The sequence below is a fragment of the Musa acuminata genome, chromosome BXJ3-4 (genome assembly GCF_036884655.1).
Source record: "Musa acuminata AAA Group cultivar baxijiao chromosome BXJ3-4, Cavendish_Baxijiao_AAA, whole genome shotgun sequence".
In the NCBI taxonomy this organism is placed as follows: domain Eukaryota; kingdom Viridiplantae; phylum Streptophyta; class Magnoliopsida; order Zingiberales; family Musaceae; genus Musa; species Musa acuminata.
Window position 1 is genome coordinate 5,136,040 of NC_088352.1, and position 24,704 is coordinate 5,160,743.

Consider the following 24,704-nt stretch of genomic DNA (forward strand, 5'->3'; position numbering starts at 1 on the left):
ATTGAAAAAGAGAGAGGTCATGTGGGTCTTGTGAAAAGCGTAAGATGGTCATGTCCTATCTCTCGATTCAACAAGAGACAGGCTGCATAAACCTTCTAACTTGTGTATTGTCATTGGTGGCAAATAACTCAGATCCCAATTCGAGAACTGATTGTTCTGATTCTGTTCCGACAGTTTCGATTCTACCTATTTTTCTTTTTTTATATTTTTTTTCAAGATACTGCTTAAATTAAACTATTGAAAGGGACAAATTCGTCGAACATTTTGATTTTCTTATTTTCCTATCGGATTCAGAGTTAAACCGAAACCATCAGTTTTGGTTCCAGATTCGACTGACTGGAACTACCGGTTTCGATTCTAGATTCTAAGATTTTCTTATTTTCTTATCGGATTCGGAGTTAAACCGAAACCATCAGTTTTGGTTCCAGATTCCACTAACCAGAACCACCGGTTTCGATTCTAGATTCTAAGATTTTCTTATTTTCCTATTGGAGTTAAACCGAAACCATCAGTTTTAGATTCTAAGATTTTCTTATTTTCCTATCGGAGTTAAACTGAAATCATCAGTTTTAGATTCTAAGATTTTCTTATTTTCCTATCGGAGTTAAACCGAAACCATCAGTTTTGGTTCCAGATTCCACTGACCGGAACTACCGGTTTCGATTCTAGATTCTAAGATTTTCTTATTTTCCTATTGGAGTTCAACCGAAACCATCAGTTTTGGTTACAGATTCCACTAACCGGAACTTTCGATTCTAGATTCTAAGATTTTCTTATTTTTCTATCGGAGTTAAACCGAAACTATCAGTTTTGGTTACAGATTCCACTAACCGGAACTACCGGTTTCGATTCTAGATTCTAAGATTTTCTTATTTTCCTATCGGAGTTAAACCGAAACCATCAGTTTTGGTTCCAGATTCCACTAACCGGAACTACCGGTTTCGATTCTAGATTCTAAGATTTTCTTATTTTCCTATTGGAGTTAAACCGAAACCATCAGTTTTGGTTACAGATTCCACTAACCGGAACTTTCGATTCTAGATTCTAAGATTTTTCTTATTTTCCTATCGGAGTTAAACCGAAACCATCAGTTTTGGTTCCAGATTCCACTAACCGGAACTACCGGTTTCGATTCTAGATTCTAAGATTTTCTTATTTTCCTATTGGAGTTAAACCGAAACCATCAGTTTTGGTTACAGATTCCACTAACCGGAACTTTCGATTCTAGATTCTAAGATTTTTCTTATTTTCCTATCGGAGTTAAACCGAAACCATCAGTTTTGGTTCCAGATTCCACTAACCGGAACTACCGGTTTCGATTCTAGATTCTAAGATTTTCTTATTTTCCTATTGGAGTTAAACCGAAACCATCAGTTTTGGTTACAGATTCCACTAACCGGAACTTTCGATTCTAGATTCTAAGATTTTCTTATTTTCCTATCGGAGTTAAACCGAAACCATCAGTTTTGGTTCCAGATTCCACTAACCGGAACTACCGGTTTCCATTCTAGATTCTAAGATTTTCTTATTTTCCTATCGGATTCGGAGTTAAACCGAAACCATCAGTTTTGGTTCCAGATTCCACTAACCGGAACCACCGGTTTCGATTCTAGATTCTAAGATTTTCTTATTTTCCTATCGGAGTTAAACCGAAGCCATCAGTTTTGGTTCCAGATTCCACTAACCGGAACTACCGGTTCGATTCTAGATTTTAAGATTTTCTTATTTTCCTATCAGATTCGGAGTTAAACCGAAACCATCAGTTTTGGTTACAGATTCCACTAACAGGAACTATTAGTTTTGATTCTAGATTCTAAGATTTTCTTATTTTCCTATCGGATATGGAGTTAAACCGAAACCATCAGTTTTGGTTCCAGATTCCACTAACCGGAAATACCGATTCTAGATTCTAAGAATCAAAACCGAACTGTCAAAATATGCTTCCAATTTGATTCGGAATCGTCAAACTGTTGACCCTATACACAAAACATTTATGTGGAAGGAGGGTGTATGCCCAGTCATATGCTTAAATTTAAGAAACAAAATTATTCAGCAGCCAAATGCCTTTCTTTCTCTCCATAAAATGATATAGCTTACTAGCTCTTATTTTCCTATAATCATACTCACTTAGACCCATTCCTTTTCTGCAGCTACAATATATGACAACAGCATTTTTCATCTGTTTTCTGCTTTGACAGCAACCACGTTGTTGTTGCTTGGGATTAGACTTGGTATTTTAGGAGAAAAACCTAACACAGTGTCAGATTTTTTCATGCTTCTTGCCCTGAACTAAAAGGTGGTAAGAAAGAAAATCCATTTGCTAAAACATTGTATGTGATACCAAGAAGGAACTACACATTTTTATGATAGGATATCAAGGGCCAATATCACTAACTTGCCACCCCTAGTGGAGCCAAAATTTACCACATCTTTTGTAGCAATCAAGATCACTAATCTTAGCTGCTACAAAATCTGAAGAAGTCATCCATGGTAAGAGAACTCTTTGAAAGCTTGAAATATCTTTATACTGTAAAACTGCACAAAAAGGAATCAAGAATCACAGATTTGTGGCCAGAGGCTAAGCGATTACTTGAAATATAAACGAAAGAAGTTGATCTACACGTTATCAACAAAAAAAGATCCAAAAGAAGTATGACAATTCTGAAAGCAGAAGGGGCATACTACCGGAGAAGCACTGAATCAAAAGATCTCATTGCTGATGTACTAGCTGAAAATCTGATCGAGCAAAGAAACAAAATATTGAATGGCAAACCTGAAAAAAATCTGGAGAACAGAAGTTGCAGAAAAGTTGATACATGAGGCCTTCGCTACGAAGATTCCATTGAATGCTCAACTAAGAAAAGCACAATCCTAGGTCCAGGTAAAAAAGTTTCTTTCAAGAAATTTTATTTTGACAGTGAAGGCGATGAACAGGTTACAAGGCGACTAAACCCTCATTGACCAAGCAATTTGGAGAATGGATTCTTGCAGGTAATTCTCCATCTAATGATGGGAATTTAATGAAGGATGGAAATAAGAAATTAAATAAGATTGTGGCTATCACATGACTGTTTATCACCGAAAAAGCAAAAAAGGAGAAGAAAACACATGAAGAGACAAAATTATTTGTTGATTATACATATGCAAATTTTAGTATATTGGGAGATTTATATGCATAAATTAGTGATTTAAAAAGTCCTAAGTGCCAAAAGGTGCCAAGGTCCAAAAACGCCCAAGGCGCTAGGCACTCGCTCAGGTGCTCGTCCGAGCGAAACGAGACGTTAAAATATAAAAATATATAATATAATTAATAAATATAATTATTTAAAATTTTAAATAAAAATATATTATTAAATTAAAAAAAATCTAAGATACAAAATCACAATGTCACATTAACAAAAAGTTTTAAAATCAAAATAATATATTATTAATCTATTAACAGTATTGAAAATTAATCATTTCAAATAAACTTAATATTAACAGTATAAGCCTACTGACTGAGAAAAGAGGAAGCGGCGGCGGCGGCAACGACGAGCGGCGGGAGGCGCGAGCGGCGATAGAGGCAGCGTTTGCGAGCAGTGACAGTAGCGAGCAGCGAGAGCGGGAGCAGGAGCGGCGAGCAACGGGAGGCGCGAGCGACGACAGAGGCAGCGTTTGTGAGCAGCGACAGCGGGAGCAGGAGCGGCGAGCAGCGACAGAGGCAACGTTTGCGAGCGGTGACAGCGGCGAGCAGCGAGATCGGGATCGGGATTGGGTGCGGCAGCAGCAACGGCGAGGGTTAGGGTTGGGTTCTCACTTATATCGATTTTAGTTGGTTAGATTGAACCAACTAACCATCAGAGACCGAACCAGGACCGAACCAGACCTAAAATCTTGGTTCGGTCGCCTTGGTTAACCCAGGCGCTCGCCCGAAGTGCCCAGCGCCTGGGCTCGGGCAAGCGCCCAGGTGGCGCCTGTTTGAAGCGCGTCGCCTGGGAGATTAGTGAGGCGCTCGAGCCTCGCCTCGCCCGAGCGCCTAGGCGAGCACCCGAACGCCTTTTTAAATCACTAGCATAAATCAAGAGAGTTGAAATGATCATGTTGATATGAACCATTTTCCTTATGTCGTGAAGACAATTATGTGTGATCAAGCTGTCAGAGAGCACATTTGACTGGTTAACCTATCAGTCACTTGATGTCCTTAAAGTCAGATATATTTCTCATACTAAAGCATTTTGTTAATGGGCCTAGATGTAAGGTTATTCATATTTTTGTTAAAAGTAAAAGTTTATCGACAGAGACAAATTAATATCAAAATTCCTATATGAGAAACTATTCATTCTGCTCTTGCTACTCATCATTTTCATGTCAAAACATAGATGCACTATAATCAATAAAAGAAAGACTCACCAAAAGTCAGATTTCACCTCCTAGTGAACAGATTTGTTTTCTATTATTTGTTCTGTGATTATTTTGCAAAACACTGGGAAATATCTGCAGCTGAACATTATGCACCTGCAACTGCAGACATGTAACAAAGATTCTAGATACTAAAATATTATTTCTTTTGGACCCCCAAAGCATAAAATACTCTAATGAACTCTTATGAGTCTCGAGAATCTAGGAAGTTAGCTTCAGACAAAGAAAGTTTAACATTTATTGGAAGAAAGAAAGACCTTAAATCTGGAAAATGACTATATTGTCCATTAAAAAAATTCACTCAAATGTAGCCGTTTTGCCATATTTTGTCTAACTCATACATACCACACAGTATACCTGAACGTTTAAGAGATTAAAGATACAATACAAGAACTAGAAGCAGTACGGCAATAAAATGTACAGGCATAAAAAAAGACTGACCTTGACAACAAGGGAAACGGTGTTCAAATCATATGTAAAGGCAAAACCTTATAACAGCAAGTAGACAAACAACAATCACAAAAGGAAATCTTGGATAACTGGAGATTGTGGAACAATGTCCAAAGGAGCATCTCCTCTTTGTCTATGCTTATGCCTTCTGTGATGGTGGCTACTCTTTGCTAAGTGCCTATGACTCTTCTCTTCATTATCCCTGTTCTGCCCAGAGCTTTCAATCCTTTCCTTGTGGTGATGTCTGCTCTTCCTAGAACTTGATTTTCCATGTTCTCTATCACCAAAACTGTTACCTTCTTTTTGCTGAGAAATTAATTCACTATTCTCAGATCCATCATTCTCTCTTCTTTGAGAAGTTCTGTCCGATGATGTTTTATGTGTCGATGATGGTTTCTTTTCATTTCTTAAAAGAACATCCCTGATTGCGCCAGATAACATATCATCCTTAGATTCCTTAGCTGTACTCAAATTAGAACTCGAAACACCATCTCCTTCATCCAACCTTATCACCACAGGTCGTGGTTTCGTGGGCTTTGCCTTTTCTGGAATAAGTGATTGTGCAGGGAGCTTCACAATGTCTTCAGTGTCTTCCCCATGACTGACAGGCAACAGTGGTTCATTAGCACATGGATAATCATTTGATTCAGACTTATCTTTGTCCATGGGAAGATAGTACAACCCATGTCGCTTACGATGTTCAGCAAGCAAAGAATTTGGCTCAATAGCTGTTGCAGAATCCTGGTTAGTCTCTGTAGAATGATGATTGCGTAAGGAAAATGAAACTGATGCACATGGATTGATATCATCATCACCTAAAATGTCCAAAAGTTCAGAAAGGTTTTCATTCAGAATCAGACCCTCAGGCACTGAAACTCTCTTCTGAGCATTTGTAGAGACAGGACCTAACTCTTCAGAAAATGCTGATTCCATGAGTTCCACCATTTTAGTGATCTTGTTATCCCTTGTTAATTCATGTCCCTCCTCGATATTCCAAAATTGAGTTCCTCGTATGATGAGAATTAGACCAAGAACATTCCTAGCTCGCTCCTGAACCTCCACTTCACCACACTCTGACAGCGGGCCCACCACTGTTTCAATCAGATTTAGCAGGCAAGAAATAGATTCATGCTTGAAAGTTTCCTGCTTTTCAATTGAATCAAATAGGATGGCCTTATCAGCTGTAGCAACACCATCTCCAATCTCAAAAGCATTATTTTGATCACTAGAGCTTTTAGCAGAAACAAGATCAGATCCTTCTTGCTTCCCTCCTCTTTGATTTAAGGAATTTCCAATTGCCAGTGACTCGCCAGCTTGTATTTGCTCGATAAAAGAAATAAAAGAGTAGGCAAGAATCTTAAACACAGCTTGAACATAAACAGCTCTTACAAATGGCGGCAGGAGATTAGTCCTTGGCTGCAGCAGTGCCTCTACTAGCTCCAACGGGTTCCTCGAGAACTCAACATACTCTCCTGAAACCCAAGCAGCAGCGGACAGCACCCTACAGAGAAAAGGATTCCCAAGCAAAGCAGGATTGATCAAAAGGTTCCGAGCCACACGGATGAGCTCCGGCCTCGCATCCCTCACCCTCAATCCAACGTCCACTAGCTGCCTCTCGATCTCATCCCCTTTGGCAAAATGTGGATTCCTCACCATCTCACCGAGGAGAGACACATACCAATCAAAATCCACAATCAGCTCGTACACATTCCTCCCACAGGTTGCAAGCACCTCATCAAGAATCTCATTTGCAAACTCTGGGTCGGACTTGATGGCATATTTGATTAGCATGTTACAGATATCGACCACGTTGCTGTCGCACAGCATCCCCATTATGAGGCGCAGTGCTTCACGCCGTATGTTAGTATCGGTATCGTTCAGCGATTGGATCACGACCTCCCTGCTGTCCTCCACTGCCCACGAGTACGCCGGTCCAAGCATGTTTAGAGCTTGAAGGCCAAGGTACCGCAGGTTGGGATCATCGTCGGAGGCCAAGAATTCCTTGATCTTATCCACAGCCAGCCGGACTGCGGCATCGTGATCCAAGAGACTGGAGAAGACGGTGCGGATGCACTCAAAGACAAGAGATTTGGCAGTGAAGCGGCGGAGGAGCTGGCAGACGGGGTCGACAATGCGGGCGGCGACGCGGGGCTCCAAGGGGGCGAGACGGGCGAAGATCTTGAGAACCTTGATGGTGACCCAGTTGTTGCGGGAGTCGACAAGGAGGCGGTAGAACTCAGGGGCGAGGGGGAGGTACGGAGAGGGGTCGGGAGCCGCAAGGGCGAGCTCGCAGAAGGCGCCGATGGCAGCGGAAACGGCACGGGGATCCGATGACAGAGAGAGGCATTCGACGAGGGGCTTGAAGAGGACCGGGGCGGTGTCTGGGCAGACCGCGAGTGCACGTAGGGCGGTGGCGACGGCCTTGGGCCGGAGGGGGTTGGAGGACTGGTTGGAGAGGATGGGAAGGAGGTCGGGGGCGAGGTGGCGGGCGAGGTCGGGGGACGAGGCCAGGGCGAGGAGGTGGAGGGCGGGGGCGGCGAGGGCGGGGGAATTGGAGGGTGAGGGGGCGAGGTGCTTGCGGAGCTGGTGGGTGGCGAGGGGGAGGAGGTCAGTGGAGGAGGGGTGGAAGGAGAGGGAGGCCGCGAGGTAGGCGGCGCGGGGCTGGGGGAGGGAGGTGGAGGGGAGGAGCTCTAGGGCGTGGAAGGCGGCCCAGGACATGTCGAAGTGGTGGAGGGAGGCCAGGTAGGTCAGCTTCTGGAGGGCCACCACCTTGGTGTCCAGGTCCGGCGACCGGATCTCGCGGCGAATCTCATCCAAGGCGCGGGCGATCGCCGCCGCCTCCAAGGCGGCGGAAGAAGAGGAGCGGAGGACTCGTATGACGTCGTCGAGGGATCGCTGGAACAGCGTATCGATCAAAGAAGGAGAGGATGACGACGCAGACGTGGCCGCCATGGAGGGAAGGAGGAGGCGGGGGAGGAAGAGAGAGGAAGCCCAAAAAGGGTTTGGGATCGTCGGGTCACTGTGGCGTTACGTTGCCTTTGCCGATCGGTACATCTGGTACTTCTTACAGAGATTATGCTGATGATGATAAGAAGAAATACAAGATGAATAATAATGTTGGATGTTGTCAATCCATTGTAATCCTTTTCTTGGTAAATTTGAATGACAGATAATTATAAATTAAATTTATTATTATTATTATTATTCTTCTCAAATATAATGATCGAATTATCATGCATGAATAATTGAACTGAGTAACCTTGTAACAAATTGAATCGAAGAAGCTAACTTCAGACTGAACTCCATTGAGAACACTATCGGCTCTGCATTATGATCGAAAGTGACAACGACACTTGTCACGGTAATGACTCTGGTGATGTCAGGGGATTTTGTTATGCCTCATACACCATGCACATTAAATAATAACAGATATTACGTTCATCTTCTGTGGGCTAACTATCATTTCATAATGAAATTAACAATCATTCTCTAGTTACATTATTAGCCATCCATTAAATCAACAAGTTGTAACGTTCATTATAGTACAAACATAATATTTCCAAAAGTTTCACTTCATTGTGAACATAGCAGGAATCACTCTGGTAAATAGTCTTGCAATGCGACGCCAAGCATATTTTAGAAACATCGGTTCATGGAAGATCTATAATCTACCTCGTCGATTTAGCATGCGATGATGCTGGCAAAAAAGCACCAGATATGGTTTCCAGGTCTGAAGCTTTAGAAGCTAATAAGGAATAGCAATGCAGTTCACCATAGGCGATTCTCGATTACAGCTAGAGTGACATCCTTCAGAGTTTCCTGCAGGTGAAAGTACAGGATTCAACTTAAATTGCTAAGCAAATAAGATGACGGCATTAACTACTATCATTGCTAAGCTAATCTGATGGCCATTAGTGAAGTCCATCTGCCAGAAAAAGAAGTTAATCATTTTTGCTTTGGGTGCAACTAAGATTGTGTTTGAAAATGAATGTCTGAATACATATGAAGTTGTGAAATGCTTTCAATGCTTGATGAATAATAGATGAAAACTATATCTTAAATATACATTGATGTGAGTTTTATTTGATAAAATTATATTTCAAAAGTTTATTAAATTTTATGTAATAAATTTACCCTTCTAATATTTTGAATATCTATTCAAAATTAAAATTTTATTTTTATTTAAATAAATAAATATATGCAATCTTACAAAAAAAATATCATATAACATAGATATAAAATAAATATAATTATATAAATAAATATAAATAATTTTAAAAATAAATAAATAAAATTTCACCTTATAAAAGACATAAATCATATTAGTTTCTCATCAAATCATGTTGATAATTTTGTGATTTTGGATAACTCTATATGGTATTTTAGGAATCTAAAAAATTATATTAACATCCTGCAAATGCTAAAATGCTAATGTTATCTTAAGGTAGCATCTTTGAACATTTGCAATGCAGTATCTAGACCAAATACAATTTGAGAAAAACTTATCAAACACCAAATCACATTTAAAATATACATTAGACCCTCAATGCATATTTAAATGTGTTCCCAAATGCACATTAAGTCTTGATGGCCATCAACAAAAGAATATGTGATATTTCAGGATGAGCACAAAATGGAATACAGAAAACTAAAAGGGAAAAACAGATTGTTGCGCATCATACCGGAGAATGATCCTTCAGCCCAAGAGAAAGCACCAAATGCATAGAAGAGCCAGAGCAACTGCAGAAGTAAATTTGAATTATAATGGTACTCATCTAATGAGTGACATGAGGCATTACATTGCTAATATCAGTTTCACAAGTGCACAGAAATGTTGTAAAAATCTTACTAGTAACTAGCAGTGCAATATTAACATCCAAATCTTGTGCCAAATTTTCAACCAAAACAAATTTGGGCAAGAGACTGACTTAATTCGTCGGCATGAAAACAATTACAAAACGAACTCATGCAAGGAAAGAGCAATCTCTTTTGCCTCTTATATTTTTCGATCAAGAGCATAGAAGACAGTTTCAGATATGAAGTAGTATTAATCTAAAGGAGAAAATGTAGGCTAACAAGCCAATGCTACCCAAACCCTTAGTGCAAGCAAACAATACTACACATGTATATAAAATTGTAAACACTGTTATGTAACATATGGAACTCCTCTGTTTGCAAAATCATCTAATCACAGATCTCTTCCGTTCAGCACAATATCATCACAACTAATAAAGCATTTTCAATGAAAATTCAATTTCTATATTGTTGTGTAAAGAAGATTATAATTTTGCAAGCATCTATTGACATAAATCAAAACAAAAAAAAGAAATTTGAAGAAAAAGTGATTTCTACATTGTTGTGGAGATAAGATAATAATTTTACAAGAATCTATTAACACTTAGTCGCAAACATAAAAAAACCATGCAAAAGCAGGTAACTTTACAACCAATGATTTAGCACTTAGTGATGGATTCTAGTAGTCCAAATAAGGGCAGGAAAACGAGAGGGCTGAGATGAAATCCTAAGAATGTCATAGCAAAGAAGCATATTATGATCATCATATTTAATATATCAATATCTACTTCCAAAAGACCGTTCAAGAGTGAGCTTTGGTACCACATAAGGTTTCTCCTTTCTGACATCGTACCAAAGCTACGACTCAAGTCATGGAACCACAGCGTTTTCATCAAGGCTAAGTCTGCCTATATTTAAGCCATGACCATCCTAAATCTACATCACTAGAAGCCTCTAGCCTACCCTTTTTTTCCTCTTTGTCCCAATGGCTATTTGGAGTTAAATTAAATAGGGCCTTTATTGTAAAATCATGAGCAGTTCAGCTCCAAAGGTCAACACATGAATCATGGTCTAATAGTATAAAAAAACTTTGATTAGGATGGCGTGATTCATGTTATCTTCAATCCAACAATTTAACTCCACAACCATGCTAGAAGTCTATAACAGTATTTAATAGGTGGATGCTATCTCAACTCCTGAACTATTAATAGAATGCTGGGATTAAAAATCCATTCTAAATTGTGATGTACAGATAATGCATCTGCTTCTTTTTGGAAGGTCAAGTTTTGCTATCATAAATGGAAACAAACTGTAGCCACAAAAAAGTGAAATGAAAAATAATGTTGATTATGGGCATACCTATTACATAGTCTCCATCTAGGAAATAATGGATATATAAAATTTAACACGCAGAGATAAAAACTGACCTTATATGTTCAATCAACTGGCGACCACATGCAATAAGCCATGGCTGTGTATGAAATGAAGGCCCATTATCATCAAACCCAACAAGACAATAGTAACATTGACTAATCCTGAAACATCTACACTTACCTCATCTCTTTTACCAAATATAATGGAGACACTGTAAGTTGGATCGGTCAATACACTTTCCTCCTTCCTGTCTCCATGATGAAAATTTACCATCAGTCACTAAGTAAGAATTATGACTTTCTGGAATGCAAGTTAGCTAGCACAATTAAAGAGACTTTGATGTTAGTTAGCATCACCAAGAGATGCAAGTATTCTTCTAAACCAGGTGATTACATCAAAACTGTTTCAATGTTAATGCAAATGGATGCTAGTCTTGATCATTACTGATTAGCTTGATATATTTTCTATGCACTGTCTCATTCAACTGAATACCTGAAATATTTATTTAGCTCATGGAATCCTATTATGAACCACTAACCATTTATCAGCAAATTGTCAGTCATAACACCTTCAAGTTGAACAACAAAGTAATCAAGCACAATCATATTAACATTCATAGAACACTCTCTCTCCGTAGTTAAGGACATTAACACCAAAGGAAAACAATTCAAATTCATCCATTGTCCGTTCTTCACTTATATGCCAAATTCTAAGGTTATCTCACTATAATTTCAATCAGGGTATGAATCTGAACTTTTAAGGCATGGAACCTGGTGGCAGGTCCAGAATAATGAGTAGAGATATGGATACCAAAGGTTGTCATTAGTACTAAAAAGTAAAAACTATTAATATACAATAAGGAAAAAAATGCTGACCTGGCATGCAGTATTGTCCCCATGCATCCAATCTGGGTCACTATGACCTATGGCAGTTTTTTAGCACCAAACCTTCCTTCAAATAAGATATGCATAAAAGTAATCATACTAACCAGAAATTTATCATCATACTTGCAGCTTATAATTTCTGTTTTATTCCCCTACAGTGCAAATAAAGCATCATTTAGGCCACAAAATTTAAGATAAATGTTCAATGAATGTCAATAAATTTTAAGCATGTATTCATAATTTTGGATCATATAAAGCCACGCAACCAATATATATAAAGGATACAGACAAAGTAGGAGGACAATATGTTCACACTGAAGCCACCAAAAGGTCAAATTTAATTAAACAAGGGAAATGAAACAAAAGTATTGGATGCTAGTTTGTGATGAATAATAAATATAACTGAACAAGAAAACACACAAGGTTTACAATATCGGTCCATTGCAGATATGGATCGGTAGAAGAAACAGAATGATACCGGTAGAGGTACCAACACTTGTTACAAGTCGATATTGTTTAGACTAGAGAAAACGAGAAAAGAAAGAGGGAAGAGGAGGATGAAGAGGAGGCAAAGGATGGACCATATTTATAACAACAAAGCCATGATATCCCAACTATTTGGGGTTGACTACATATTTTTTTTGCTGCCATTGGGCTCTATATAAAGCCAAGGATAGACCAAATTTATGAATATGAAACAAAGTCATGAGAATAGACCATATTAAACATGGCAGTAGCCAATCAAAACAAAAAAGAAGTGTAGAATCATGCTTTCATAGCATAAAAAGATAAATAGAGAGAGATAAAAAAACACAGTTCCTGATACACTGAGTACATAGAAGAGTCAATGTAAGCAACATAATGCACCAAAGAATCATTAAAAGAAATAACATGACACATGCCACTCCAAGTTCATGAAATGGCTCCTAAGAAGCTAGATAAATCCAAAAGAATTTTATTTTTCTCCCCTAATCCTTTCAATTTTTCATATAAGTTCCTCAGTTCTTATTTAAATGAAAGTCCCCTAAATCCACTTAACCTGTGCAAACAAGTCTCTTCTATTAAATCTGGGAAAATATTTTAAAAAAATGTGTTAGATCACTCACATCACCATCTTCTAGGATGTTTTTATCAATAAAACAAAATATTCTTGGACTGTTTTGCCAATAAATATGAGTCTTATATATCTCAACATGCCAAATCCTAAAACATGCTCATCATTTTGGACTTGGCTTGTCAAGTCATAAGCTGACTTGAGTTTGACCTAGAGGTAAAAGGATCTCTTCATAGGTTAGGTTGAGTTAAACTGATCATAGTTAGAAACTTAGAAGAAAATACACAAAAGTACTAACATTGGAGAGAACAACAAAAGATAATTAGAGGGACTTTCATACAAATAACAAGAAATGGAGAGCATACAAAATTTGGAAGATATGAGGTGAAGATGATGAAATTCTTGATTACACGATAAATGATTCCCACTAAAATGACAGACTACATATGTATTCTAGAGAATAAAAGCGTTAATTAAAAAAAATTGAAACTGCACCAACTACAACAACAACAAAAATGTAAGTTTCAACTATTTAGGGTCAGCTACTTGGATCCTTTTCGCCATTGAGTATAAAAAATCATATATTTAGTTAAGTTTAAAATATTTAAATATTTATTTATAATTTTTATTAAGATCCTTTTAGGTCTTCCTCTGTCTTTCCTCGTACCACTAATATTATTCAATTCATCTTTTTTAACTATCACATTCATAGGTCTCCTATGCACATGTCCATACCATCTTAAACAATTATCTCATTTTATCCGTTATCGAAGTGATACCTAAATTTTTTTTCTATCATTTCTAGTAAATCCACACATAAACTTTTTGTATATGTTGTTTTTTAACTGCCTAACAATCAGCAACTAATATTCAAAATATTATGTGAGCTCATAATGATTCTACCTGACTGTAAAATTAGAAATTTATTAGTTTCTACAACTAGTCATCAAGCATATAAGGGCAAGAAATTTAACATAATTAGAAGTCACGTATCACTGCCATTACAATCATAGCATATCACCAATTTTAAAATTCAACAAACCTTGATATCCAAAGAAACTGCATTGTGAGCGACGGGGAAGCGAAAAGACTGACCTGAATCCATTGTTCTCTCTGTTTAACAGTGAGCCTACGTAAAAAGGAATTAGTTTTGCAGGCCTACGGTAGTTTCACTTAGGAATAAGAGAGAGAATTGAAATGTAAATGTATTTAGACATATCAATAAAAAGCATTCTACAGCCAACTCTAAAATGCCATGAAACTAAGAATACTTGGATGAAAAGAATTTCCAACTTAAGAATCATTACTGGCATAGAAAGATAATATTTTTCTCTTTTCTGTTACAATAGAAGACCTAAGCCGGTTACCAACAAATAACCGTTCTAATAAATATTCAACTTAGTAACAAGAAAGAACCAGCGAAATCATGCAAAAAGGCGAAAGAATCATTTGACACCAATAATCAAACAGATAGGAGGGTTTGATAACACAAAGAAGACCTGATTATTCCTTCAAAGTCTTAATCGCCGACGGAGGGACGTATCAGCGGGGAGGAGAAAACGATTGCTTCCAAGGTAAGCCAAGTTAGGGGTTGAGAACATGGTTCAAGAATTTGGTGGAAGTTAGTCCTAACCCCTTGCTTTAAGGGGTATGATTGTGAAAACATCTGGCTTCCAAATCCCAATTCTTGATCAGGGACTCATCCATCCCCTACGGCATAAACAAAAGAAGAAATAGGACTACAACAGAAGAGGAGCAGGCTACCTCAGGCTGCAGAACTCGAACCTGGCAGCGGCCGGCCGCGATGTCGTCCTCGGGCGTCTCAGCCTCGTGATGTGGAGTAATAAGCAACAGCGGCTTCCAACGAGGAGGATTCGCTAGTGGCGTCAAGAAGGATGAATTCCAGAGGATGCACGGCGGCCGGCAGCGACGGGTAAAATGGAGGGCGGAAGGGCTCCGTTTTGGGCCGTTCTGGCTCAGGAGCTCACTCAGACCAGCCCAATCCCGACACAATTTGTTAACCAAATTAATGGGCCTGGGCATATCATGGCCCAATAAAAGTCCAACTTCAATCCAGTCTCCAACATTATGTATATATTTGGCCTGGGCATATCATGGCCCAATAGGAGTCCAACTACAATCCAGTTTCCCACATATTATATATATATATATATGGGTATATCATGGCCCAATAGGAGTCCAACTACAATCCAGTTTCCAACATTATATATATATATATATATATATATATATATATATATATATATATATTAGTGGGACGTTTATAGGCCTAGTGATATTGTGGGGTAGAGACAGCCATATCCAGGATACATGTAGAGCATTGAACAATGCAGGGACCCTACCTAGCACCTACAAGTGTCTCCATGCTCATGAGCATGGAGACCACCACAGAGTTGATTATAGTTGGTGTCACGGTGAGAGACTGTCAAAGAGTCATGAAAGTTTCCCTAGATCTAGTGGTCCTTACAAACGATATGTTGGAATATTTGGTGGTCACTATATGTCTCAACGTGTCTGCAACTTGGAACTGTGATAATACCATCGATCAAGAGTTGAATTGGGTTTCTAAAATAATATAATTCATTTTTTTTATTTCAGAACAAAATAATAATAACCGGATAAGAGACGAATACAACGTCAATCACGCCAACATCTCCATCCAACTTTCACTTCACCGGCTCTGCGCGTAAAGGTGGCGGCACAAATAAGCTCTGCTGTCTTCTCCTCCCATCTTTTGTCCTTTCAATCAAAGTTTGTGAGTCAACAACGCATACATTGTGTCGTATTTGTACAAAACCACTCATTCCTGCAACTTTTGACCTGGGAAAAGGTCCTCAGATATGAACGAGGAAGCAATAAGTATGTTAGGAAACTGCAGAGGTGTGAAGAGGAGAAACCTCATAGGCAGCCTCAGGAAGACCTTGACTACTGTGGATGACAATTCTGAGAGAAAGATCTTTGTTACGACACTGGAGGTTGTAAGCCAATTCTTGAATTTGCAGAGTTGAAGGAAGAGTTGATTCTTGCACTAATGTTGTACTCCCTCTCTCTCTCTCTCTCTCTCTCTCTCTCTCTCTCTCTCTCTCTCTCTCTATATATATATATATATATATATATATATATATCTTTCTCACACACACAGTCATCATGGGTTTTCTAACGAGGCTATCAGGTCAAGTCTTCACCTGGAGTGGGTGTAACGTAGGTTCGTCAACCGCATGCAGTGCACACTGAAGTCACTCGCTCTTCACTTTGTGAAATGACTGTTTGGGTGTAGGAGAGGCGTTTCGCCCGTGTTAATGCGTGGATGCCGGCGACCAATGGCGACGTCCCGAATTAGTCCGGTCCCGGAGATATAAGATTACTCAGGAGGTCTCCGAGAGGAGGAAAATAGCAGAAAGAGATCCGATTGGTGTCGACCCGAGATGTTTCCTGTTCACTTCGAGCAGGATCAGCATTGCCTTGAGGTGCTCTTATGCTCTACCAAAGTTCCTGCACAAGCATTAAGCGTCGAGAGTTGTTCCCAACCCAATCCTCCGATGATAAAGTTAGTAGAGTGATGATCACAATAATAACCTTACCCCTCTAGGCTATAAGACTTGCTTATATACCTAATCGGTGGATGGAGGATGACCAATTATTTGTTCCCTCGGAACATATCTTCCTGATAGCTATATTATGGAAGGACAACTCGGGGTGCATCGTTTGTCAGGGCAGGAGTACACCTAAAATGAGTAGGGATAGAGTTCGGTGTCAGACGCTCGAAGAGCAGAATTGAGTCATGTCATTTAAGATTAATGCTCCCTACGATCAAGCGTGTGAGCCTTCTTGAAATCATGGTTGAGAGCGACAGATCTCTAACGATCGATGACTCGATTAAGGGGGAAAACAAAAGAACGGGTCTGACTACCAATGTATCGATGATTGACTCATGTGATCTTTTCAGGGATCACACTCTTGTCGATCGCCACGAGAGATGACGTGAGCTCTCACGTACGTGTCAACCCTCAGGTGGTTGTCTATGATTAGGGAAGTCAATAATTCAATGCTTATGCCATTGCTTTCCATGTCAGCCGTGAACCATGCAGCTACAATAGCATTGCTAACATCCTATGGTTTCACCAAGTCTTAATTAATACCCTATTTATTCTAATCGCTAATAGAGCTTGTCCATCATCCATACTTTTAGGCTTGCATTGTCTCAGTCATCTAAGTAGAGGAGCATCAAACGAGATCTAGAAAATGAGGACACCAATTATCCACCTTCTCCTACATAGCTAAGCTACACACATGCGACAAAGATAAGGACCAGAAAATGAGGACCCATGAGATGTGTGTTAAGTACTACACCATTGTAGCTTCTGTTCTTGATTTTTCCTATACCCTAACATTTCCCCAACCTTCTCAGAAGAGGTGCTTATTTCCATCACCAGAGTTTAACCAGAGAAGACACCCTCTCAGCTCCATTGTAGCAGTAGTTGTAAGCCCAGTCGTACAAGCACTAGACAAGGAGGACCGTTCTAAGAAGTTATCACTACAGCAGAAGTATCAGTCTTACTGTAATCAAAAGATCCTAAGCCAGCTGCATGTGTTTCACAGATATATAGTACTGTACAGGGATGATCTGGTAATATCGTATGAAGGTAACATGATGAAGAAGGAAGAGAGGACAAGCGCAATCTGAGCCTACACAACTTTTTCGTGGGTTGTGTTCTCCTGTAGTAGTAGCAGTAGAACCTGCACAAACAATCAAGCTACTGTGGAATATAGTATTGGCAGTTCATTCCAGCCATCCCATCTCATCTCCGTCTCAGAGCGCGCAGGTGTGGCTGTGACTTCCCTTTCCCCCACACGTTCTGATGAAGTCTATCTCTCTACGTAAAACCACCTCAGATCCTCGTATATAAATACAAACACTGATACCCAGAATGAACTCAGATGCACCATCTCTCTCTCTCTCTCTCTCTCTCGCTGAGTGTGCCTAGAGGTGATATAGAACATAGGGGCTGTAAAGGACACACACAATTAAGGATAGGTTATGGAGATGGCCGGCGTCGAGTGTCAGACAAAGGCCACCAGCAGTCCAGGCCTTAAGCTCTTCGGATTCCAGGTCTCCGACAGCGACAACGCCACGAACGGCTCGGGGGATGTGGCGGCAGCAGACAGCTCCTCCTCTGCTTCCGGCAGCGTCGCAGGCGGTGGAGACGTGAGGAAGTACGAGTGCCAGTACTGCTGCCGCGAGTTCGCCAACTCCCAGGCTTTGGGCGGCCACCAGAACGCCCACAAGAAGGAGCGGCAGCAGATGAAGCGCGCCCAGGTGCACCATCACCACCCACACATGGCGTCACCACACCGCTCGCCCGCTGGTAGCTTCTACCACCAACCCATCGCCTCCGCCTTCTCCCTTCCGCCGCCGCACCTCCTCTCGCCTGTTCATCGACCTCCTTCCCCTGCTACGACGGCGACGATGACGACGGTTGTGGGCCTCCAGGCGACTGCCGCCGGAAGTTGGGTCTACTATGCTCGCGCCGCTCCGCCCCTTCCTCTGTCGCGCGCTTGCGTCGTCCCGCGGTCGGTACCAACCTACTACTCCTACGCCGAAGACAGTGGCAGCGAGCTGTTCTACGACGATGGCCGACCGACCAGTGGACCCGCTCTCCCGGGTGCGGCTCCAGCGGACGGTGCGGCGGAGGACTCGTACGGGTTGGACCTCCACCTCAGCCTCGCTCCCGCTCGTTCATGAATCGGTCTCGACACGGCGACGCTCCCGTGCTTTCTTTTGTGTCGTACGACCGAGTTCTCGATATCTGATGAATTCTATTGGACTTTTAGTTCCCTAAATTTCTGATTTCCCAATTTTCCATGTGATTCTCTTCTCCACTGGGTGACTTAAACCCCATACTTGAATGGCGCCAACAAGATTTTCTAGAACACAAAAAGATTTAGAAGAAAAGCTTAGCGAGTCTGCTCAGTGAACGAAACGAGCGGATTCGGTGTCTCGGCTCGTCGCGGCATCAGTGAGTGCGGTGGTTCAGAAGCTGCCTCGACCAGCGTACAACGGCCGACGCACTCGACCAATAACTGACGTCAAAGGACACGAGGCGGACGATGACACGAAGTACAGAAGAAGTGGCTGAGCCCACCTTTGGGTCGGATCCCGACAGCCTCCATGGAATCCGAAGTACCATTCCCATGTAGCTTGAAGCGGGGGACTTGTACGCGTGTGCGTTGCCACTGCAAGTGTTTTCTCCCCTGTAAAGCTCCAAAAAACAAATAAATATCGAATATATTTTATCGTATGAATTGTAAGATGTGGTATGTCAAACACCATGTTTCTCAATTAATTTGCTTCTAATGTTTCCACAAAATTATAATTTACATTCATCTCATCACAAAATAAGAGGAATTGTTGCTACAAACATGAGTGGAAGACGAATAACAAAAGAAAGAAAGATTAGGAAGAGAATTTTTACTATTTAGTAAGGAGGAAAAAAAATACAAACGATAAAAAAAAATTAATGTCCCCTTTTAGTTAAAAAAATATTAATAATAATTTGTGAAATGCAGTTACATAAAAGAATTGGATATGAAATGTAGTGATAAGAAACTGTATTAATCATAATTAATTCTCAAACATACTTGATTAATGGAGTTAAGAGATTTAATATTGTTGTTGAGTTATATATATATATAAAAGAGCTTATGCTGTGTCAGGTGAGTTCGTTAAAAGAATAATAATTAACAATAATTTCAGTACTTATTTATGGATAATTATACAAGTACAAAAGGCTTATGCAAAGTAAGAGTTGCAAAGATCATGCAGTGTTGTTATTTTAGAGTGTGTCTTGTGCTAGAAAACTGTCGCATGTATAAGCAGGGCATATCATAGCCAAAATAATAATAGGCTGCTTCCCTAAACTATTAGGCTTGAATAGGTCTCGACAAATTACCTTTGGATAACAACTGTTCATGTCCAGCTTCATGCCCCCACCAGCTTCCCTTGATATCGACCCTTCAACCTACAAGATCTATAAGCTTCATGTGTTATATTTTGCTGACAACATCCAGTACTGCATCGAATTAAATTTGAAACAATCTTTCTCGACAGTATGCTTCATGCTTCTTCAATCAAACCCATTAAAAGACTCTGCTGCAAGTTTATTCAAGAGTATTTTTCTATTATAGATTCTTCAATCAAACGCATCTTGAGAAAGTTGCCATCACAAAGGCATATCACAATAGTGAGCACTCCACTCCACTGTGCTGGAATGGCCATTTCAGTGAGTCATCCATCACTTGAGACTAAAGTTGCATGCCTGCCGCTTGATGATTACTCCATAGTTATTAAACTACACTCTGCAGAAAAGCAAAGAAATCTTATCCTCTTAATGTGATCAACAAAGTTAATTTGCATTGCTTCACTTATTTCCCGGCAATTACAGAGTTGCAAGCGCTCAACCAAAAAGCGAACGCAAGTTGCACACTTAACATAAAGATATGTTTTAACTTGAATTTTGCAGGTTTATGTTTATTAATATTTCTTTTCTTTACTTGGTATTGAGTCAAATATACCCACAGAAGTGACAATTTTCTGCAGGAGAAGACCCTAGAAAATAAGAAAAAGCATCTCAGTCAAACTGGGATGCTTTTCCCACACTTGATCTGTGAATCCGCTTGACAACCTCAAGTGGAGAGAGAGTCTTGAGGATCAAAACCATTTGTGGTTGAACTAATAAGACATGAGTTTCCAAACCTTACCTCAGCTTTTGATAGACCGGCATTTGGGCAAAGTACCAAACACTGCACCACCAATCCTCTCTGGTGTTTCTTCACTTAACCCACCATATACACTTTGCAAAATTCTTTGAGCTAGAAAAGGTGTTCCACCCAACCTCCACAAGCACTGCATCATCAAGAGAAAGATTCAGCCTTTCAAACATCAAAAACATCAAATGATAGTGGTGGGTGGAGCCACACATGTTCCTATTCTGGTCGTTTTCTAGGTGAGGCATCTCAAGTCCACAACCACTCCCCCTCACAATTCCATGCCTGATAAGGGAAGAGCACGGCCTTTCTTTCTCTTGTCAAATAAGTGACCTGCATCACCAAGGTTGGATTGGGTCACTTTCTCTAAAGATGGCCACCAAAGAGACATATCTACAAAGGCAAGATACGCAAAGAGGATGCTAATTATGGTTTTGTGTAGGCTCTCTACAAGCTGTCCCCAGCTCCCAATTGGGCGGGGATCCAAGGTGGGCCCACACTAAGATGGCAGCAGGTCCCACAAAGATAATCCTGGCATCAAGTCCTTGTCTTGTTGTCGAATAAAATAAGGAATTCATATTACGTGGAACACTTGAAGTGGAAAAGGGACAATTAGGAGGGTCAACATAGAGTTTGAAACTTGGGGACAGCGGGTGGGTAATGGAGGTTCCCACGAAAAGATGCAGCTTGACATGTTTGAGAACAAGAGAGAAAGAAGCTTACTTCTTTGTGTACCACATCGCCCAAATGATGCTAAAAGAGTGCGGCTCTCTCACAGCTCTTTTGTGTGATGGATGAAGACCAACTCCTTCACGCCTAATGCGACTGCAAGCAGGTTTTTTTTTTTACCTCTTTTCCACCCAGAATACAAAAGTAGCTTGAAGAAATTATTCCTCAACACTAGAAAACAAGAGAATATAACCATTAAAATGCTAAAAATATATATTGCCATTTGATTAAGGCTGAATTAATATAATCCAGCCTATCAATAATGGACACACAATACAAGAAAATTAATGGGCACGTAAAGAAGATCTTATTTTCATAAATACTAGACAATTCTCTTAACAAATTTCTAAATGTGCACACATACTTATAGTTTGTGAACAATTCCCACTAGTTAATAAGTAATGAGGCAAGAAATATCGAGATTAGATCAGATGACGACTGATAGTATGTGAAAGGGTTGTATGCAGGTTTGGAGGAAACTATAAGAAATTAACAGTTGTATTTAATTCTCTGAAACGAACAATATTTGCATTCTTCAGAGAGATTGAAATTTTCCACAAGCAACAAAATATCAGGTTACTGAAATGTACACCCAATGACTTCTTTTTCAACCATGTAGATAAAACACCAAGTGAGACAATTGCAGAGCACAACTGGCTTTCTTTCCCTTTCATCACTAGCATAATAACTATCGGAAATATTCATGTGATGATATACTAGGTTGATCCATATCCTAGAAGCCTAAGTTTTTTGGTTGAATTGGTATGTGGCATCATATGACCAAATCTGTAGAACAATTCAATCTTTCCAATCATAGTGGTAAGACTGAAATTGGAACCATTTTTTTTCCTTTGATTTGTCTTTTTCATCAGGACTTCCATTTGGGCTATCGAATCTAATATCCTCAAATTTTGCCACTACTAGCATCCCAACTATAATTGATCACAATTTTATTTATTGTAACTAGGAGTGCAGATAATCTCTTGTTTCAGCAGTTCATTAAGCTGCAATGAACAATGAACAGTACATAAACAGAAAACCATATAAACTCTAGAAAGAACTAATCTCATTCAGTTCAGGTTAGAACATAGCATCTTAATATATTTATATAAAAATGCATTTAGGAACATGGTATGAAGAAAATATGCAAGTATGTTAACAAAGATAGAGGTGGTATTATAGTTGATTTGTCAAACTTCACCATCACTATTTAAAATGAAAGATAAAAAACTAATCAAAAGAACTGCAAGCTAGAACAAGGTAAAAGTTCAGATGCTATCCAGCTCCAAATGGCCAAAAAGAAACTATCTTTAAGTGACATTCTTAAGTTACTTTAACGCAAGGTACTTATATATTTTTTCTTGATCTACTTGTTTGTGTCCGCCTGAAATCATGCAACTGTCTACACAACAATAAGAAAATTAAATGTTAATTTATGATGCACCTCGAATTGATATCACCAAAAACCAAAAGTTAATACTTCTCTATATTCTATTTCAAATTGTCAATTCTTTTGCTAAAATTTTAGGCATTTTCTTAAATTTCTCACTGGTATCCTTGTGTGTTATTGGGCACAAAACTCAATAGTATATGCAGCAGGTCTGCAAACTGATCCTCTGGAAGAAGAAGGTTGGTTCATGGTTGTGTGTATATATATAGGGATCCAAAACAATACTGCAGTAAAAGATTGGTATCCATAAACAGCAAATATGTGGGTGAAAGGTTTTAGTTCAGAGACCTGACAAGGTTGGAGATCTTCCAACCTTTGGAAGAAAGCAGCCTCAGAATCTTTCATCATTGCTAACTGCACAAACAAAGATCAAAGCATTAATTATTTTACCAAAGACTTCCACTCCCTTGTTGCATCTATATACCCAGAAATAACAATTCAAAGATGGCGTGATGAACACACCATGTTACCTAGAAATAACAATTCTCCTTCTCCACCTCTCCGTTCAAAGATGGCATGATGAACACACAATTCTCCTTACCTAGAACCAAGGCCACCAGTTGCTTTCTGTTCAAGGCAAAGTGGCTAAGACAATGACAGTGTCAGATGAATTACCTGTGCAGAGTGCAAATCAATAATGGATAAAACATTGGTTGTAATAACTGAAAAGATAACATAATATTTGGGGAACAAGTGCAACAAGTAACACTACTTTATCATTTCTACTGCCAATCTGCTCATTTGCCATCTCTCACCTGACAAGCTATTGATCTCCAAAACTGTTTTCTAATAAAAGAAGAGAAAAAAATACCAGAGTGTCACAGACAGTGAGATTGACAGTTCTCTGCCCTGATAGGTGCTACCAAACCCTTCTATGTTCATCTTGCTCCATTTCTATGGTGGCATATAGCAGCAGCCCTTCGATCCATTATTCTCTTCTTGCTTCATGGATCTTCCAAATTCTTGTCAATTAGATTCATATGGTATGAGTGGGTTCTCTAATTTAGCATAACGTTGACCATTCACCTATTGAGATCTAAGGTAGAGCTAACATCACACAGGGCAAACATATGTAAGCTAACAAAAACAAATCAAATAAAAATTCCTCTTCTACTTGTTCAATTTGTATTGCTTTTGTTTATGTTGTGATCTTCACTTCTTTAGAATTAAGTTCTAGCCGATCAATTTGCTCATGATTTTCCTTGGCGTTAATCTAGATCACAGAAGTATTTATGAAATACCACTTAAACTCAAAATACAGTTTACACCAATCGACTTGGAACAAGAATCGGCAACTTTGTATGGCAAAGAGAACAAGTCCTAATGTCCCAACTATTTGATATTTTTAGTTTAACGAAAGATATTACCTTGTATAACTTTATAGTTTAAATATAACTTTGTATGTCCGAACTATGATCTTTTTCCATTATTGGGCTTTATACAAGGTGATATCTTTTGTTAAACTAAGAGTATTTAAAATTTGTTTATAGTTTCTAGGAAATTTTTTTTATCTCCCTCTACCTCTTCTCACAAAACTAGTACTATTTGTCTCAACTGTTCTTTTAGAATATTACAGGGCTTCTTAAAATATGTTGTACCATCTTAAAAGTTAAAACAATTATTTCTCATCTTATTTACATTCCACATACCTTCGTATGGCAAAAAAAATCATTAAACAAAAATCTCTAAAAAAAGATTGACCATGCCAAAAGATATTGTAGAGACTATTTCAAACTAAATGACCATTATGATCAACACTAGAATTGTTATCTTAATGTTCCACTCA

At 39.3% G+C, this 24,704-nt stretch overlaps 3 protein-coding genes across 6 annotated transcripts; 1 reads left to right on the forward strand and 2 right to left on the reverse strand.

The window, feature by feature from the left end:
* Positions 1–2,290: 2,290 nt before the first annotated feature.
* LOC135634704 (AP-3 complex subunit delta-like) lies at positions 2,291–7,919 on the reverse strand. Its single transcript, XM_065145225.1, has 2 exons — positions 4,840–7,919; positions 2,291–2,535 (listed from the first exon to the last, which is right to left on the reverse strand). Exon 1 carries the CDS (start codon positions 7,798–7,800, stop codon positions 4,915–4,917), a length of 2,886 nt encoding a protein of 961 aa, XP_065001297.1. The 5' UTR covers positions 7,801–7,919; the 3' UTR covers positions 2,291–2,535; positions 4,840–4,914.
* Positions 7,920–8,318: 399 nt separating this feature from the next.
* Positions 8,319–14,907, reverse strand: LOC135634789 (uncharacterized). 4 transcript variants are annotated; one of them, XM_065145386.1, is made up of 9 exons: positions 14,740–14,907; positions 14,454–14,664; positions 13,997–14,083; positions 12,005–12,052; positions 11,892–11,938; positions 11,197–11,263; positions 11,070–11,113; positions 9,531–9,588; positions 8,319–8,667 (listed from the first exon to the last, which is right to left on the reverse strand). In XM_065145386.1, exons 3-9 carry the CDS (start codon positions 14,057–14,059, stop codon positions 8,617–8,619), a joined length of 378 nt encoding a protein of 125 aa, XP_065001458.1. In that variant the 5' UTR covers positions 14,060–14,083; positions 14,454–14,664; positions 14,740–14,907; the 3' UTR covers positions 8,319–8,616. The 4 variants fall into 4 exon arrangements, with proteins under 4 accessions (XP_065001458.1, XP_065001460.1, XP_065001459.1 ...); XM_065145388.1 differs by having other exon boundaries at positions 14,454–14,520; positions 14,719–14,907; XM_065145387.1 differs by lacking the exon at positions 14,454–14,664.
* Positions 14,908–17,856: 2,949 nt separating this feature from the next.
* Positions 17,857–19,275, forward strand: LOC135635871 (zinc finger protein GIS3-like). Its single transcript, XM_065147280.1, has one exon. It carries the CDS (start codon positions 18,014–18,016, stop codon positions 18,716–18,718), a length of 705 nt encoding a protein of 234 aa, XP_065003352.1. The 5' UTR covers positions 17,857–18,013; the 3' UTR covers positions 18,719–19,275.
* Positions 19,276–24,704: the final 5,429 nt, after the last annotated feature.